Source organism: Schistocerca nitens, chromosome 6 (assembly GCF_023898315.1).
Source record: "Schistocerca nitens isolate TAMUIC-IGC-003100 chromosome 6, iqSchNite1.1, whole genome shotgun sequence".
Taxonomy (NCBI): Eukaryota; Metazoa; Arthropoda; class Insecta; order Orthoptera; family Acrididae; genus Schistocerca; species Schistocerca nitens.
This window is the reverse complement of record NC_064619.1, coordinates 581,345,991-581,361,900: the sequence shown is the minus strand read 5'-3', so window position 1 is coordinate 581,361,900 and position 15,910 is coordinate 581,345,991. Positions and strand designations below refer to the sequence as shown.

The following is a 15,910-nucleotide window of genomic DNA, read 5'->3' as shown; positions in this document are numbered from 1 at the left end:
GTCAATTGGCGTCTGAAGTTCACACAATAAAATGTTTCAGGTGTATTGTTTTAGAGTCTTCTTCCACAATTACATGCGTCCATTTCAGAAAGATAGACTTTTGTGATAAAATGGAAATGCCGTGTGGCTAGGGCTCCCGTTGGGTAGACCGTTCGCCAGGTGCAAGTCTTTCGCGTTGACGGCAGGTCGGCGACTTGCTTGTCAATGGGGATGAAATGATGATAAGGACAACACGATACCCAGTCCCTGAGCGGAGAAAATCTCCGACCCAGCCGGGAATCGAACCCGGGGCGTTAGGCATGACACTCAGTCACGCTGACCACCCAACTACCAGGGGCGGACCACTTTTCTGATATCCATCCCTTGTTCAGAATAATTTATTGTTGGATCCTGCTTTGGCTAACCTTTGTCTCTCACAAGACAGTGTGTTGCGAATTAAGTTGCACGAGCAGGTCTAAATGTAGAGAATGAAATGGGTTCTGTAACCATAGTACTGATGAGAAAACAACTTCATTTTTGCAGAAATGCTACTTCGGTGGTCCTCTACATGTGTCAGACCACGCTCCGCTTTTCAGCTAGTCTCACTGATTGAGATTTATCTATGTTGTGCGTGGAACATCTTCAACCGCGCTCCTTGCGCTAGGAAGTTCAAGGCATGGCGACATCTTTTGGCTAGAGCAGCGTCGTGGAAACTGTTTTTCTACATCAACGAAAACAAAAGAAAGTGGAGAATATAATAAAACGGGTTAAAAAATATACTCAACAGGTGGCAGCACGAGAAAATACAGAGAAATGTTAAGTAAACATGCACGCTTTCGGAGCCAGTGGCTCCTTCTTCTGGGAGAAGGGTTGGAGGGGAGGTAACAGGGATGAAGGAAAAGGACTGGTGAGGTTAACGAAACGAAGAGTGTCACAGAAAAGTCGCCCAAAACCCGGGGGCGTGATGAGTAACAACGACTGACTGGTGGGGCTGCACTGGACAACATTTGAAAACCTGAGAGTTTAGAGACGGAATATAAGGTAATAATCAAGATAGAGATTACTGACAAATCACTGTGCACCAGTTAGTAAGTGTTAAAATGTAAGTGGTAGACATGTACGGTGGAGGGGAGGGGGTGGGGAAGGTAGAGAAAAAATAGGTCAAAAATTAAAGATACAGCAAACTGGAAGTGAGCGAAGAAAGGAATAGTTACTTAGTTGCTGAAAAGAAAGTTTGACGCCGAAGAAATTGATTTAAATTAAAGCCAGATGGGTGGCGAGAATCGATGACCTGTAACGCCAGGTCCCACTCGCGTAATTATCAGTTGGGATGAATTGCCATAGAGACAGGTGTAGTGGACTGACAAGGCAGCCAGTCCACAGTGACGGGTAGCCGAAAGGGCACACGTACACACACGTCGACTGGCGCGAAGTCTGGAACAGGATTCGTAATGAATGCAATAAAGAAAAGAACGTAGCTATGGAATATACTTAACTTTTAATCCTTATTTGTATACAGCATTCTTGATGATACAAGTGAGACTATCTTGAGATACATGCAATGTTACAAATGGCGCCTTGCTAGGTCGTAGCCATTAACTTAGCTGAAGGCTATTCTAACTGTCTCTCGGCAAATGAGAGAAAGGCTTCGTACGTGTAGTCGCTAGCAATGTCGTCCGTACAACTGGGGCGAGTGCTAGTAAGTCTCTCGAGACCTGCCGTGTGGTGGCGCTCGATCTGCGATCCTGACAGTGGCGACACGCGGGTCCGACATGTACTAATGGACCGCGGCCGATTTAAGCTACCACCTAGCAAGTGTGGTGTCTGGCGGTGACACCACAACAGGCTCTATTCTGTTGTAAAGCATGCTCTACAACATGACAGTAGTGACTTCGGTACTTGTTTCACAACACGTGCCATCTGGATTCTCTGCTCTGACAGCCGTTCCTAAGAACCACCCATGTGGGATCCGGTGTTACAATATGTCCTTCGTTCTCGCCATCAACCTGGCCTTAATTTACGTTAATATCTTCCGAATGAAGATTTCTTTTCAGTAACTATCCCTTTCTTCGCTCCTTTCCAATTTTCTAAATCTTTTATTTCCTGACCTGTCAATCCCCGCCACTGCCCCCCCCCCCCCCCACATACAATGCACTTAGCTATCCGCTCTTATTAACCCTTGTCCTATGTCTTGTCAGTTATCTCTTTTTTGCTTATTACCTTGGCTTCCTACTTCAAGCTCCCAGGTTTTCAAGTATCGTCCGGTGCAGCCCCAACAATCAGCCGTTATTTCTCATCGCGTCAGGTAAGTCTTCCCTGACCCTGGGAACTATGCGATTTTTCCGTAACTCTCCCCATTTCCTAAACCTCGCTAGTCTTTTTCCTTTGTCCTTCTTCTCTCCTTTTCAACCCTTTTAGCAAAAGAAGAAGAAGAAGCCAATAGTTCCGGAAGCTTGCACATTTACACAACTTTGTTAAGTGTTTTCTCCAGCAACCGCTTCCTTAGTAGGTTATTTATGTGTCCAGTTATACTTTTGAGGGGTACTCACACTCGTCGTGGTCCTTGGCGGTGACGGTGAGCACCGTATGCTGTATGTCCTCGTTCTCGTCCACCTCTGCCTCGTACAGCGCCTTGTCGAAGTACGGCGGGTTGTCATTCTTGTCCGCGATGCCAATGCGGATGAACTTCGTCACTGCAACACACACAGACACACATTATTAAATTGGTCGGGATTCGATTGCGCATTCAATCTCTAGTACCACATTCAAACCGTACATTGTACCGGTAAATGGAACGTTAATTCATTATAAAGTCAATAACAACCCTCAAATTTTCTCCATGTGTTTGAGTAATTTAGGAAGCTAATCCGTACATCTACGCCAATGTTTGTTATCCAATATCGTGCGACCTGTAATTTTAACGGTGAGTGTACCCGCTTGTCATTGTATAGTAGCAGCGTCATCTCATACAGTGTATGATTGGGAAATAACATGACAAACAAAACGCTAAAAGTATAGTGAGATCCGATAATGAAAAGTGCATTATTTCTTAAAAGACATCATACTCGCCGTTGACTGTATAAAATATTTATTGTTACTATTGCAATTTCGTCCTTATGGCCATTTTCAAGTAACACTGCAAAGTTACATTCTGTCAGAATATAAAACTATCTGACATGAGTCGATGTCAAGATAGTTTTATATTCTGACAGAATGTAACTTCGCAGTGTTACTTGACAATGGCCATAAGGACGAAATTGCAATAGTAACAATAAATATTTTATACAGTGAACGGCGAGTATGATGTCTTTTAAGAAATATTATATGACTGTGAATCCCAACCATGAGAAGTTAATCACAAATGAATTAATTATTATTTCGTTATTATTTCTGTCATCCAGTGACTATTTGAAAAGTATCTCCGAGATGACTACTCTCATTTACTTATGAACACAACTGTGTTATTGATAATAACTATCAAATTATTATTCTTACGATTTTTCTGTCACTAGTCAACTAGAGAAAGGGAAGATTACTAGCATTACGACCAAACCTCGTGCCAATCTCCCACAACATGCACGGCATATTTTTAGCATACCTACATACTGAAAGAAATTCATTTCTGGGGTACCAACAAGTTTCGTATTTTCAGCCAGTGGTGTCCCGTAGCTCGTATGTGTTTGGAAAAAGTCTTATTTAAGTATCACCAACATCTGCTGGTGAAATAAACCTTTATTTACTACACTCCTGGAAATGGAAAAAAGAACACATTGACACCGGTGTGTCAGACCCACCATACTTGCTCCGGACACTGCGAGAGGGCTGTACAAGCAATGATCACACGCACGGCACAAACACACCAGGAACCGCGGTGTTGGCCGTCGAATGGCGCTAGCTGCGCAGCATTTGTGCACCGCCGCCGTCAGTGTCAGCCAGTTTGCCGTGGCATACGAAGCTCCATCGCAGTCTTTAACACTGGTAGCATGCCGCGACAGCGTGGACGTGAACCGTATGTGCAGTTGACAGACTTTGAGCGAGGGCGTATAGTGGGCATGCGGGAGGCCGGGTGGACGTACCGCCGAATTGCTCAACACGTGGGGCGTGAGGTCTCCACAGTACATCGATGTTGTCGCCAGTGGTCGGCGGAAGGTGCACGTGCCCGTCGACCTGGGACCGGACCGCAGCGACGCACGGATGCACGCCAAGACCGTAGGATCCTACGCAGTGCCGTAGGGGACCGCACCGCCACTTCCCAGCAAATTAGGGACACTGTTGCTCCTGGGGTATCGGCGAGGACCATTCGCAACCGTCTCCATGAAGCTGGGCTACGGTCCCGCACACCGTTAGGCCGTCTTCCGCTCACGCCCCAACATCGTGCAGCCCGCCTCCAGTGGTGTCGCGACAGGCGTGAATGGAGGGACGAATGGAGACGTGTCGTCTTCAGCGATGAGAGTCGCTTCTGCCTTGGTGCCAATGATGGTCGTATGCGTGTTTGGCGCCGTGCAGGTGAGCGCCACAATCAGGACTGCATACGACCGAGGCACACAGGGCCAACACCCGGCATCATGGTGTGGGGAGCGATCTCCTACACTGGCCGTACACCACTGGTGATCGTTGAGGGGACACTGAATAGTGCACGGTACATCCAAACCGTCATCGAACCCATCGTTCTACCATTCCTAGACCGGCAAGGGAACTTGCTGTTCCAACAGGACAATGCACGTCCGCATGTATCCCGTGCCACCCAACGTGCTCTAGAAGGTGTAAGTCAACTACCCTGGCCAGCAAGATCTCCGGATCTGTCCCCCATTGAGCATGTTTGGGACTGGATGAAGCGTCGTCTCACGCGGTCTGCACGTCCAGCACGAACGCTGGTCCAACTGAGGCCCCAGGTGGAAATGGCATGGCAAGCCGTTCCACAGGACTACATCCAGCATCTCTACGATCGTCTCCATGGGAGAATAGCAGCCTGCATTGCTGCGAAAGGTGGATATACACTGTACTCGTGCCGACATTGTGCATGCTCTGTTGCCTGTGTCTATGTGCCTGTGGTTCTGTCAGTGTGATCATGTGATGTATCTGACCCCAGGAATGTGTCAATAAAGTTTCCCCTTCCTGGGACAATGAATTCACGGTGTTCTTATTTCAATTTCCAGGAGTGTATCATTTATCATCAACCGATCACCACCAGGCAATATAAAATACTTACATCAACCTGCATTACAACATTCCTACTATTGCATCCCCAAGTACACTCCTTGAGAAAAATAAGTGAAGCATACAGAAGGAGAAGAGGAAATGAAATTAAACTTCACGGGTTGAGAGGGTATGTGATGTTATTACAATGATTATAATATCGAGTCAGATTAAAAAAGATCAGAATGACGCTGCACTCCCTCTAGCCGGCATGTATGCACTGGTGCGTTTGTGAATGGTATTACATCTTCTCCTGAGGCAAGTTAGCCCACAACTGTTGTACAAATGGTCATTGATATTCTAAACCGAGGAGGAGTTGAAGCTCGAGTTGGTCGTAGACCTGTTGTATCTGGAGATCTTGCTACCCATGGGAGTATCTCAACATCCCACAGACCGTTCAGACAGGTGTCATTGGTGGTCGAGCATTGCCCTGCTGAAAAATGACACGTGATATCAGCGTTTCCTAAGTCAATACCAGCCATGACTGAAGCGCACCCGAATGCTGCACACACCTTGACACCACCAATAACGTCGCTGTGACTCTCCAAAATATTGGAAGACTGGGATCTTTCCCCAAGTCTCTGCTGTGCTCGCCGGCGGTGGTCAGCAGCGGACAGCATAACTGCAATTCATCCCTGAACGCATTGTGATGCCATTTGTCTGTAGTACATGTTCGCAGGTCACGGTAGCATTCCAAACGGAGCCGTTTGTGGAGTGGTGTTAACGGCAGGCTACGCATGGGACGTCAACTCTCTAATCCGACTGCTAATAGTCTCCGACCAAAGGTGAGGGATGACACAGAATGCTGCAAGGCGTCCATTACTTGTTCTCGGATGGCAGGTGCAGAAGTGAAGTGGTTACGATCTGGCTGGTGCACAGTAAGGCGATACTCCCTTGTAGTAATCAGACGTGTTCGACCGGAACCCTGACAATCCGTATGCCCAACCTCACTTTTCCATGCAGTCCAAAATGGGTCCACCGTCACATTCCAATGCTCCACAAACCGAGATAATGCACGAATCGATCAGCGGGCCATGAACACGCATAATAAAGGCCCTATCAAACTTTGTCAAGCTCTGATACCGCAGTCTCACACGATTTGGTCTCCGTATTCTACACAGTGATCACTCAACAACTGACGCTGTTCACGCTGGTATATACCCTACAGGCCTGGCAGCAACACTAAGCACGAACAACACTACTTCTCGCTACCATTGAGAACTGCAACTCATCACTTCCACACCGCCGATGGCGTTTAGTGTACAAAGTTACACTGACATCCGATCATGTCTTCTGGAAGCGTCACGTTTTCTGTCAGACAGTGCAAAATAAAAACCCTGCGTCAATAAATACGCACTTTACTCTTAATGTCAGTTTCAGAAGCGCAGAGTGGTTTATTATTATCATTTCTTTGAGGCCACAGTAAGAATGCTACCATGCAGGCAGATGTTAAAATTATACCAGATGATGATGATGACTGGTTGGTAGAAACTGGTCATCACATAAGATTTATTTCATCAGCTGTTCTTAGCAGATCTGAAATACGACGTCTTCTAACCTGTAAAATGGGTTAGATATACAGGGTGATTCAAAAAGAATACCACAACTTTAGGAATTTAAAACTCTGCAACGACAAAAGGCAGAGCTAAGCACTATCTGTCGGCGAATTAAGGGAGCTATAAAGTTTCATTTAGTTGTACATTTGTTCGCTTGAGGCGCTGTTGACTAGGCGTCAGCGTCAGTTGATGCTAAGATGGCGACCGCTCAACAGAAAGCTTTTTGTGTTATTGAGTACGGCAGAAGTGAATCGACGACAGTTGTTCAGCGTGCATTTCGAACGAAGTATGGTGTTAAACCTCCTGATAGGTGGTGTATTAAACGTTGGTATAAACAGTTTACAGAGAATGGGTGTTTGTGCAAAGGGAAAAGTTCTGGACGGCCGAGAACGAGTGATGAAAATGTAGCACGCATCCAGCAAGCATTTGTTCGCAGCCCAGGAAAATCGACTCGCAGAGCTAGCAGAGAGCTGCAAATTCCACAATCAACTGTATGGAGAGTCCTACGAAAAAGGTTTGTTATGAAACCTTATCGTCAACTACCCGAGGCGATGCATCGGCCGCCAGGCAGCCCGTGACAGCACTTCATCACTGGCCTCCAAGAAGCCCTGATCTTACCCCCTGCGATTTTTTCTTATTGGGGGTATGTTAAGGATATGGTGTTTTGGCCACCTCTCCCAGCCACCATTGATGATTTGAAACGAGAAATAACAGCAGCTATCCAAACTGTTACGCCTGATATGCTACAGAGAGTGTGGAACGAGTTGGAGTATCGGGTTGATATTGCTCGAGTGTCTGGAGGGGGCCATATTGAACATCTCTGAACTTGTTTTTGAGTGAAAAAAAACCTTTTTAAATACCCTTTGTAATGATGTATAACAGAAGGTTATATTATGTTTCTTTCATTAAATACACATTTTTAAAGTTGTGGTATTCTTTTTGAATCACCCTGTACTATGTCTGTTGAGCATTATTCACAACTCGACATTGGTAGCTGAGAGATTTAAAAACAAAATGGACTATTACTGTGCATGTACAAATACGGAAAAGCATCATGCGGTAATCATGTTAACAAGTACATCATGCTTTTCCAAAGTGCTATAAGGCCGTTCGTTACTATCCGCGAAATTTATCAGGGACATTGTTGATATCGTTTATAACTTTCTAAGGCTTTTCGCAGGTGTAAAATCCTCTATCCAGGAAGTAGTAGCGGAAATAAGGGAAGAATTATTGCTAATCGATGCTTCTTGCAGGGACTGGCAGTTGGTTCTCAACATTATCAAGAGTAACTTATTTCACGTATGTAGGCGGAAAGACCATTTGTTATTTCGTTATATGAGAGTACTACTTTGTGAATAGAAACGGTAAAACGGGAGGGGAAGGGGGTGGTAGTCTTGCACGAAGTACTCTCCGCCACACATCCTAAGGGGGTCATGCGAAGTACAGACGTACATTTAGCCATCTGAAATGGCCCATAGTTGATCCGAACTAAGTAACGGTTGAATAAGTTTCATAAAACTGAATGTTGGCACTCTATTTAATCATGAAACACTATTAGTATAATCAGGGAGATCAACGCAATAGAGCTGACTATTTATTTTTACATCTAAGACGACAAATGGCTAAACAACAACACAGGTGTTACCCAAATCAACACGCACTAAGTGGTTTGAACTTTAGTTGCGGGGAAACCTATTTGCTTTTTGGACATTATTTCTGAGACAAAAGAAAATTAATAAACAATGCAAATATGTCCGTTTAACGTATCTTTATAAAGGTTATGCAACAACTAAACAATGTCACAAACCAATTAGAAAGGCACGGTCGCAGGGTATCCATGTATTGGATCAAAGTGCAGAACAATGTTCTGGGCAACAAGGTCGCTGATGCCCTTGCTAAGGAAGCGGTGACCTCAGGTCGCAGGAGACCATACGCACATTCCATCGGAGGATTTACAGAAAGAGGGTTCCTATTGAATGAGACAAAGAATGGCAAGCTTCCCAGACAACTAAACGAAAATGCTACAAACAAATAACTCCAGTACTACCAGCCACGCCTTGGCACCATGAACTTGCGTGTTGACTGAAAACTGCTGTTACCATAGCGCGGCTGAAGTTCAGCCACTGTCGATTTCTATAGCATGTACACCGGATACGCAAAGTACCAGTTCCACGTTGTGACTCCGGTGAGGCGGAAGACACAAATCGCATATTCTTGGGATGCATCAACCGGTGGGGCCTCACATTAAAGTTGCTAAAGAATTTTGTGAGCAAGATACACCAGTTATCAATGTGTTCCAACATTACTGACAACCGCAGACTTTTCAGAGCATAAAGAACTTGACTGCATTCTAACGGCTATTCATTACGTTAATTAAGAAGCAACACTGCAGCAGAAGACATATGTAATTGTCGAGCAACATAGGAGCAATGCATCATAGGATGGTTCAGATGACCAATTATGACCAATTATTATGGCGATAGTTTGCATGTGGAACGTAATTACCTGCTGAACATAAGAGCAGCTCAGCATTAAATAATGTAACTGTCGCATTATGTGGTGATGGAGACTACTGACAAATTTTTATAGTCAGCGACACACAGGAACAAAATTATAAAATGATATTTGCATACGGCTCCAAAATTGTTTTACAAAAAACGGCGTCTATATTCCTATAATTCGGACCACTGCCGCGTTGTTCCAATCTAACAGTCAGCTGTTATACTCGCATTTCAAACTTTTCTGGAGAACAGTAAAATGTACGAGAGTTAGGCCTGCACCTGGCCGACTGATCCGGAAGAATGCGTGTGATTTGTTGCAGGCCTGCACGCGCCACATGCTTCGGCGAGCTGAGCCGTCCAAACATTCGTCAACGTCGGCCGGAGGACGTCCTCGAACCTGCCAAACGCAGGGAGCTGATTTATTGCTGCACGTACCTATGCTGATTGAGTAAAGCCTCTCGCACAGCAGTTCAGTTCGTGGCACACGATGCTAGAATGGTCTCTCTTTATCATCTTCATCTGTTGAACTATTTTATCATTCCGGATCAACGACTTTCTGCTGACACATGCTCGTAAATTCTACATAACCCGCAAAATTGAGTGCAATAATCTCGTCGAGCGAGGTGGCGAAGTGGTAATACACTGGACTCGTATTCCGGAGTACGGCGAGTGAATTTTTGGGTTTCTTCCCTAAAAAGTTGAAGGCAAATTTCAGGATTGTACCTTTGAGAAGGATACGCTCGTATTTCCTGCCCCAATCAGAGCTTGTGAAACGTCTATAACAACATCGTCGTCGACAGGACGTTAAACTCTGATATTCCTTTTCCAATAACTCTATTATTCTCTCCCTCCCCTCTCCCCTCTCCCCCCCCCCCCCCCCCACACACACACACTACCCAGATCTGGTATGTAACGAACCTATTCTAACACATATCACAAACTCTACACCTATACTCTCTCTGTAGTCTCACCCAACGCATCACTCATGCCCTTCCCCTTCCAAACAGTGAAATACGACATGAAATTTATTTGCTTCTATCAGATTGAGCTTATTTCTTCTTAATCTTTCTCTTATCAGAGTTTCTTCCTCTTTCCAATTTTATTCTTTATTCCTTCACCACGTGCCACGGCATAGCTTGCGTCACAATTACACCATCCCTAATTCCATGTCTGCCGCCTCTTCTCACTCCCCACATACCAATTCATAAGCTAAATTACCCAACTCCACCCATTCCTCACAGCACTAATCTACCATACCAACTCATCTTTCCCTGTGTGGATTCTACAATTTACTTTTAGTGCTTCGTTTTCGCCACAAAAAGTATCACTAATATTTGTTCCTAATAAACGTCACGAAAGATTGGAAGAGTGGGAAAGATACTGGACGTAGGCTTGTTGAAGAAACTGTGCTGAGATTCGAGTGTAGTGATTTGGAAGTCCATGAAAGGGGTAAATCAGGATGAATGGACAGAACTTCACATGTCGAATGAAGCTTCCTCCCACAAAATGAGTAGGATGAAGTCGTTAGCCGAGTTGGTTACAAAATAATACCATAAAACCATTTAGCCGCGCGGACTCGGGCGACCCGTAGGAGGTTCGAGTCCAACCTCGGGCATGGGCATGGGCATGGGTGTGTGTGTGTTGTCCTTAACGTAAGTTAGTTAGTTAGTTAAAGTTAGATTAAGTAGTGTTAAAGGTTAGGGACCGACGACCTCAGCAGTTTTGTTCCATAAGCTCTTACCACGAATTTCCAGATTTCCAAAACCATTAAAATTTTTAGAAAAGTTACGATACAGCTAGCCAATGCTTGCCAGTGCTGGAGTTATTTGCGTGTAGCATTTTCGTTTAGTTTTCTGGGAAGCTTGCCATTCTTTGACCCATTCAATACGAACCCCCTTTCTGTAAATCGGTAATAGATCCTCCGATGGAATGTGCGTATGGTCTCGTGTGACCTGAGGTCACCGCTTCCTTAGCAAGGGCATCAGTGACCTCGTTGCCCAGAACATCGTTCCGCGCTTTAATCCAATACATGGATACCCTGCGACCGTGCTTTTCTTGTTGGTTTTTGACAATGTTTAGTTGTTGCATAACATTTATAAAGATAAGTTAAACGGACATTGGCAAGCTAAGTTATGGTGATTTGCCCTACGAATGCTGGAGGCAATCGGACTTGCATGACTTGTGTTGCCTAGGAAGTTGTATTTGGTCTGAAGTTGTGTGAGACTCACAGCGGGTGTTTGTGAAGATGAGCAAAACCAGAACAGCTGCAGCTCCTGGAACTATTCATGTGCCAAAAGTGACAAACGCTATGACACCAAGTCTGTGGCGGTTACTGGCGCGAGGAAGTGGGTGAATCCGTCGTTCGTTGGTGTACACGATGAAGAGTAGATCAGGTACCCATCATGAGTGCCTGAGGAATTAGAGAGCAGTTAAGATGTTTCACGATACTTCTATTTCCTCCTTCATGACAAAAATCACTCACAGTTTGGAAAAAAAAATAATACTAAGGAGAAATAACTTAAACTTCCCGTTATTCAGTGTTGCACAGAAAGGATTGAAATATTCAGTCTTAAATCGGGTGATGCTGAGGGAATTAGATTAGGAAGTGAGACGCTTAAAGTAGTAAAGGAGTTTTGCTATTTGGGGAGCAAAATAACTGATGATGGTCGAAGTAGGGAGGATATAAAATGTAGACTGGCAATGGCAAGGAAAGCGTTTCTGAAGAAGAGAAATTTGTTAACATCGAGTATAGATTTAAGTGTCAGGAAGTCATTTCTGAAAGTATTTGTATGGAGTGTAGCCATGTATGGAAGTGAAACGTGGACGATAAATAGTTTAGACAGGAAGAGAAAATAAGCTTTCAAAATATGGTGCTACAGAAGAATGGTGAAGATTAGATGGGTAGATCACATAATGGCGAGGTATTGAATAGAATTGGGAAGAAGAGGAATTTGTGGCACAACTTGACTAGAAGAAGGGATCGGTTGGTAGAACATGTTCTGAGGCATCAAGGGATCACCAATTTAGTATTGGAGGGCAGCGTGGAGGATAAAAATCGTAGAGGGAGATCAATAGATGAATACACTAAACAGATTCAGAAGCATGTAGGTTGCAGTAAGTACTGGGAGATGAACAAGCTTGCACACGATAGAGAAGCATGGAGAGCTGCATCAAACCAGTCTCTGGACTGAAGACCACAACAAACAACAACAACAATTATTAAACCACTGTAAAAACCACAACAAATATATATGACAAGTTTTAACTGCTTTGCATCTCCTAATACTCCACAGAAGAATTTATAAATGCGGAATATTACACTGTGTGTGTGTGTGTGTGTGTGTGTGTGTGTGTGTGTGTGCGTGTGTCAGAGAGAGAGAGAGAGAGAGAGAGAGAGAGAGAGAGAGAGAGAGAGAGAGAGCTCCACAAACGCCAAACCAACACGGCGGAGCGTTATCTCTGCGTCATGACCAGCACTCCTTATTACTGACTATTGGAATGACTGATTTATTCTCAGGCTCTCAAATTTAATTATACATTATTTACGTAGTGGCCGGATTCGAACGGAGCAAATATAGCATAAAATTTACGACCTCCTGTGGAGAGCAGCATTGAGCGTAAATTAAAGCCACCTCGTCTTAATGTAAATTCTTCAGGTTATTCATGGCTTTAATTATTGTCTGTTTGTACTTCGAAGAAAACAGTCGCGCAGATGAAACAGCTGGTGGCCAGGTAGCTGCCGAAAACGGCTGCAGCAATCGTTCCTCTTGCGGAAGCAGCTGTGAGGAGAAATCAGGGCGGCAGCCTAAAGTTTCTTTCAGTCGACGTCGTCAGAAAATGATTGAATCAATGGAATCTGAGGACAAGGAACTTGCATCTCGTTCGAATGAGTTACTGCACCTTCCTGGTGACAGATACAGCTTAAAATGTTACGGATGCTGATCGTTAATTATCACTACCGATGATATTTTGCAAGGTTTCTCTAGATAAGTGTTTTCTTGCGCCATGAACTCAGTCAATTCGAGTCTTCTTTGAGGAATTAGCTCCTCGTAAACGCCAGTAAAATCGGCTTGAGAAGTTTTCACCCTCTTCATGCATTTTATGCACAGCCGAACCGATAAACTGATAAAGTACATTAGGATACAAGCTCAAAGTGCCATGAATCTATAGATAATATTGGTCAGCTCTGTATGCTGGAGAACAAAGGAGGTGGCTTACAAAACACTCGTTCGACCTATACTTGAGTATTGCTCATCAGTGTGGGATCCGTACCAGATCGGGTTGACGGAGGAGATAGAGAAGATCCAAAGAAGAGCGGCGCGTTTCGTCACAGGGTTATTTGGTAACCGTGATAGCGTTACGGAGATGTTTAATAAACTCAAGTGGCAGACTCTGCAAGAGAGGCGCTCTGCATCGCGGTGTAGCTTGCTCGCCAGGTTTCGAGAGGGTGCGTTTCTGGATGAGGTATCGAATATATTGCTTCCCCCTACTTATACCTCCCGAGGAGATCACGAATGTAAAATTAGAGCGCGCACGGAGGCTTTCAGACAGTCGTTCTTCCCACGAACCATACACGACTGGAACAGGAAAGGGAGGTAATGACAGTGGCACGTAAAGTGCCCTCCGCCACACACCGTTGGGTGGCTTGCGGAGGATAAATGTAGATGTAGATGTAGATTTATGGACACTGGCTGTACCACTACATTCGGTTTATATGACGTCATGCGTTGTTGAAACATAGTGGGAAGTCTTTATTCCGTCGAACAGGTGCCAGATAGTTCAGACAATTAGTTAGAAAAGGCATAGCTCAGTGCTTCTCCAAGGGTCATCCAATTCCTGTGTCGTCACTAGGAGACATCTTTACAATGCTCACGGCAGGTCCCCAACTTTTACAGTCGAAAGTATACAGACAGTAAATGATCCTAAATTGGGATCTTTGAGATGTGGGGTCTAATTGACATTTACGTTTTTATTGACATAAGTAACTTTCACCCTACAGTGACTACTTAAGCACACAGCAACTGTTCAAATTCAAGACCTCCCAACAAAATGAACGTACTGCAGTGACGCACAGAATTTTGCCGCAAACTCCCGAATATCACCGTTGTCTGTTGTGCAATGAGCCAGCCAGCTCTAGAAACCAGTTTCTCTTTAGTTTCCAATGTCCTGAAGTAATCCCATAGGAAATAAATCCACCGTGGACGTATCAGAGACGACTGTGTATTGTTTTTACAGATAGTGGCACCGCGTATGCAAAAACAATAGCGTGCCTTACACGTGTTGCTCGTTCAAGACTTAGTACAACCTTAAATAGCCATTTCCGTCCATTGGTGGCAATGGTGAGTATCATTCCACTTTCTCAGTGTCCAGTAATACACACCGTCATACTCAATTTATGCCCAAAAAGAGAGCCTATCAGAGGCAGTCAAATGAAAACGTGACAGATGGAAAAAAGTCAATAATGTTTTTATTATTGCAAAAGTAATCGTCCTAACTTTAATACTTGGGCAACGGCCTTGCCGCAGTGGATACACCGGTTCCCGTCAGGTCACCTAAGTTAGGCGCTGTCGTGCGTGGCCGGCACTTTGATGGGTGACAATCCGGGCCGCCATGCACTGTTGCCATTTTTCGGGGTGCATTCAGCCTCGTGATGCAAACTGAAGAGCTGCTCGACCGAATGGTAGCGGCTCCTGTCACAGAAAACCATCATAACGACCGGGAGAGCGGTGTGTGACCACACGCCCCTGCTATCCGCATCCTCAGCTAAGGATGACACGGCGGTCGGATGGTCCGGGTGGGCCACTTGTGGGCTGAAGACGGAGTGCCTTTTTAACTTTAATACTCGGATCCTACTGCGAGATAAGGCGCTTAATACCTTCATGGAAAATTGTTTGCAGTTGATGATTGTACCCAGGCGTGCATCTCTTCGTCCGAAGCAAACTGACGGCCATTGGAAACTTCTGAGCGCCGTTTCGTGTCTGTTACACAGTAACTCCCCTGTTTGAGTTTTAGTTATTTGGTTGACGTGTGGCCTTCGGCCGAGTTTTTATATATCCTGAATTAATGTTCCTGTCTTCCCCTTTAGACATAAGATTGTTATATTTTTATATTGGACTTTCAGCCGAATTTAACATCAAATCTTTTAAGGCCTTAATCCCTTAAATTATTGTGTAGATGTGTGGCCTTAACCCGAGTATTAATATCTCTTAAATTAATGTCCTTGTCTTGCCCTTAAGGCATGAGATTATTCTTTATTTTATATGAAATGTTTTAAGATAAGACCTTCTGCCTTTTGATTGAAACTCCTCTTATTGCTTAATATGCAGCCTCTAGCCTAGTTCCATTAAAACTAAATTGCTAAGGACTTCAGCCGATTAGATTGAAGATTTAGAAAATATTCTTGGGTGAAACCTGCAGAAGAATCTTGCATTTCAATTGCGCTTAGGCTTTGCGTCTTGGATTTTGGATGTGGCCTTCAGCCGACCTAAAGTTAATCGAAGGAGGTCGATTAAAGCTTTTGTAATATTGTGTGTTGATAAATAAAGTTTGTATGTTGAGTTCAACTGATAGTAACTCATGTTGGCCCATTTCCACAACCTAATCCGCTCTGTCCTGCTAGCCCGCGCATTTCAGCAATTACTTTTAAAATATTAAACAATGTACTTACGTTTCTCCATT

General features: G+C 44.4%; 1 protein-coding gene across 1 annotated transcript in view; it reads right to left on the bottom strand.

Moving 5' to 3' along the window:
* LOC126263488 (neural-cadherin-like) overlaps positions 1-15,910 on the bottom strand; it is a 412,393-nt gene that overhangs the window by 268,387 nt on the left and 128,096 nt on the right. Inside the window, exon 4 of the mRNA XM_049960581.1 lies at positions 2,529-2,672. Within this exon, the coding sequence (XP_049816538.1) occupies positions 2,529-2,672 (144 nt within the window). The remainder of the gene's footprint in view (positions 1-2,528; positions 2,673-15,910) is intronic.